Below are 3,856 nucleotides of genomic sequence, written 5' to 3' on the forward strand. Positions count from 1 at the left end.
TCCGCCCCAACAGCCATGAGAAGAATAGCTCCAGGGTTGACCTGCTCTGGTGGGTGGCAGGCAGAGGTGGGGAGGAGCCAAGAGGAATGAGACCCACAAGACCCTTCTCACAACATCCCACGTGGAGAATCTGGGCCAGGGCGCTAACCCAAGCCGGCCACAGGGTGGCACCTCTCAGGGAAAATCTAACCATGCTCCATTTTATAGATGCAGCTCCTGACGTCCAAAGATGGACACCTGGGTCACAGAGCCAGATCACCAACTCCCAGCCCATGGCTCTAACTCACTCCCTCATTCAGCCTCAGTCATGAGTTCATTCAAAAGCCTGCACTAACCACCTGCCTGGGGCAGCACCGAAAATTCATGCTGGGCACAAAGGAAACACAGAGAAGTCAGACCTGCCCCTCTGCTCACATGTCCTCAATCTGATGAGAGAGACAGACAGTGACAACCAGGGTCATGAGAGAGGAGCCCAGGGGTTGTGGGGACTCTCCCCAACGGGGTCCTAACTCGGGGAGAGGTGGCACTGAGCCTGGTCTCATCTTCTGGGTAGGAGTTGGGCAACTGAAGGGAGCTGCTAAGAGCACAGAAAACAAAAGAAAGAGCATGTGGGAAAGTCTAGAAGCGTGAATGGGCTTGGCTGATGACACTGGGCAAGGGGAAAGAGAAGAGGGAGGCTCGATGGAGCCAGGGGATTAGGGGTGGGAGGATCCCCATGCCGGCTCATTCCCAGGAGCTCTGCGAGGGTGCGGGGCAGAGCAAGGAGGGGTTGAGAGTGGGTGCGCCTGAGTGCTTGGCCTGCCCACCCACAGACGCTGACACCCACCGCTCTCCCAGCTTGATGTCCGGCCTCGCCTCCCTGGATGCCAAGACCTCCAGCCGCCTGGGCATCCTCACCGTGGCATACTACCTGTGGACCACCTTCGTGGCGGTCATCGTGGGCATCATCATGGTCTCCATCATCCATCCGGGTGGCGCAGCCCAGAAGGAGATGACTGAGCAGAGCGGGAAGCCCATCATGAGCTCAGCCGACCCCCTGCTGGACCTCATTCGGTAACCCCCGCGGCCAGCACCCTGCTTGGGAATGCCACACCCGATGGGGCTGCTGACTCCACAGACCCAGCCCTGCCTGTCGCCCAAGGAGCGGGAGAGGGGGTGGGGACAGGTGCTCAGGGTCTTCTATTGATCACTCGTGATCACAAAGGGTCAGCCACAGAGGCCACACTCTGCCCCCTCCACCCCATGCTCCCTGCAGGCTCACACTGCACTGTCCATCCCCATCAGGATGGAATAAGCAGGTGGGCAAAGGGGATGCAGTAAGGACATTTCTCAGGAAGGCAACAGCTGCACAAAAGTCCTGAGCTGGGCATAGTGTTGTAGGGAGAAGTCATGGGCCATTCCGGGTCCTGAGGTGTAAAGGGGGAAGTGGACAGTCATTGTTGGAGGAGTCGGTTGGGGCCAGACCATGAAAAGCATTGGGAACCAGACCAAAAATCGCATTTTATCCTAAAGGCCACAGGAAATGGGTTTTAGACATAGGAGTGCCATGATCCAATTCAGAAGGCTTACTCTGCCCTCCAGAGTGCTGGTGGATAGGACTGGGGGCTCACGGCCAGAGAGGAAGGCAGAGGAAGGGACGGGGCCAGGGTGGTAGCCACGGGCCTGGGGGAAGAAGGAAGACTGAAGGCCATGCAGGAGGTAAAATCAGCAGGAGATGGTGAGATGGGGGGAGAAGTGGAGGGGGTGGGGCTGCTGATTTCAAGGGCATGAAGGTGTCTGGCCTGGGCACCTGAGTGGACAGCAGCGTGGTCACCAGGCCAGAGGACAGAGTGGAGCAGGTGTGGATCTCCTGGTGGTTGGCTGCTGGATCTGAATCCTGTGGGGAGTCTGAGCCAGAGATGGACATTGGGAGAACAGCAGATAGAGGCCTTAAAAAGACCCTGATGGCAAAGGGGTCTCCCAGGACAGTGTGGGTACGAACAACAGGGCTAGGACCGAGCCCAGGGAAGCACCACATTGGAAACAGTTTATTGGGCTCAACAGGGTGTCCCATTAAACTTGCTCTGTGGACTTCTTCTGGTCCCTCTCATTTTCTTGCCAATTTCAGATATAAGAAATCCAGTCCAGAACTTGCCTGGAGGTCCAGTGGTTAAGACTCCCGACTGCCAATACAGGGGGCAGAGTTTCCAGTCCTGGTTGGGAAAATAAGATCCCATGTGACACACTGCACAACCAAAAAAAAAAACCTAGTAAGAAATCCAGTCCAACCTAACAGTAAAACTCCAAACTCATTCCATTTAAAACAGATCCTGTCCTAGCCTTTTGCTGATTCAGACGTGGAAATTGGAGTGTGGAAGACAGTCATAGCAGGTTTTTCCTTCTTTCTTGCTCCATCTACTTCCCTGTTGCTAGCTCTGGGACTGCACAGCAGAGAGGGAGAGGGATGGCTAGCAAAGTCCTCCTTCACTGGAAGTGGAGTGCGCTGGGGTAGGTGCTCCCTGATTGTATTTCTTCAGGGGAGCCTTTGTGAGCTCTTTGGTGCCCCTCTATCACTGGCATCTCTCACCTGTTATCCCCTTGACTCAGACACTCCCTGCACCATTTGGCTGCTCAGGATGCCCTCCTCAGCCCTGACCTCTGGTGTCTGGGGACACCTCACCACCACTCACTCCACTGATCCTCTTAGGCAGAGTCCCTTCCACAAAGTTCACATTGGCCTGTGGAACACACACACACACACACACACATACACACACACACCCTTTGTGGATGTTCAGCCTTTCCCAGGTCCTTTGGACATGAGTCAGGCACCAGGTCCTATACCACAGATCTTAGAGGACACAGCCAAGGTCTTTGAGTAGTTCTCTTGACTTAAAGTGAAGGAGAAGCAGTCCTCTCGTCCCCGATGGGGGTAGATGCCCAGCACACAATCCCTCTGTCTCCCTTTCTTTTTCTCTCGAGTAACCCTTGCCCTCTGTATCAGTTAGCTGTTGCCGTGTGAGAAACCATCCAAAGACCTACTGCCTTAAAACAACAACCACATGGCTGCAGGTCAGATGGAAGTTCCCGCGGACTTGGACGGGGCTCAGCTGAGCCGGCCCATGTGTCTGCAGGCAGCTGGCCGCTCCACTGGGGAAGAGCTGCTATGGATGATCTTGGCTTAGATCTAGCTGTGCTCCTCATGTTCCCTCATCTTCCTACAGGCCAGCCTGGATTTATTTCATGGTGGCGATGGGGTTCCAAGGGAGAACTAGTCTGGGCATGTTCTTATGAGGAAGGTAGAGGAACAAGAGAGGGAAACAGAAACATGCCAGTGTTTTTGTAAGTCTCTACTTTTGCTGAGTCCACTAACATTCTATCAGCCAAGACGAGTCATGTGGCCATGCTCAGACTTAGGGTGGGAAGAGATAGCAATGTCAAGGCAAAAAAGTCGTTGTGCCCTGTCTGACTCTTTGTCTCCCCATGGACTGTAGCCCTCCCTCCAGGCTCCTCTGTCTATGGAATTTTCCAGCAAGAATACTGGAGTGGGTTGCCATTTCCTACTCCAGGGGATCTTCCCAATCCAGGGATCAAACCCATGTCTCCTGCATCATCTTGCACCGACAGGCAGATTCTTTACCACTCAGCCACCTCAGTATCCAGGCGTGACAAGGCATCAGTGGATAAGGGCCATTAGTACAATCAAGCGACCACTCCCTCCGTCTTCTCCATTCTCCAGGTTCTGTTAATCCTTTGAGATATGTGATGAAGTAAGGGTCACAAAAGTACCTGGAGTTTGTTCCTGCTGTGTGGTTCTCACCCACAGGGTCAAGAGTTAGAGAGATCCAGGCAGAGTCTGCTGTGGCTACTTCTACTT

The 3,856-nt window shown here is 54.2% G+C and overlaps 1 protein-coding gene across 1 annotated transcript in view; it reads left to right on the forward strand.

Moving 5' to 3' along the window:
- Positions 1–3,856, forward strand: part of SLC1A7 (solute carrier family 1 (glutamate transporter), member 7) — a 51,467-nt gene that overhangs the window by 24,675 nt on the left and 22,936 nt on the right. Inside the window, exon 3 of the mRNA XM_010847200.1 lies at positions 838–1,053. Coding sequence (XP_010845502.1) covers positions 838–1,053 — 216 coding nt within the window. The remainder of the gene's footprint in view (positions 1–837; positions 1,054–3,856) is intronic.

The sequence above is a fragment of the Bison bison genome, unplaced genomic scaffold (assembly GCF_000754665.1).
Source record: "Bison bison bison isolate TAMUID 2011002044 unplaced genomic scaffold, Bison_UMD1.0 scf7180017864244, whole genome shotgun sequence".
Classification (NCBI taxonomy): domain Eukaryota; kingdom Metazoa; phylum Chordata; class Mammalia; order Artiodactyla; family Bovidae; genus Bison; species Bison bison.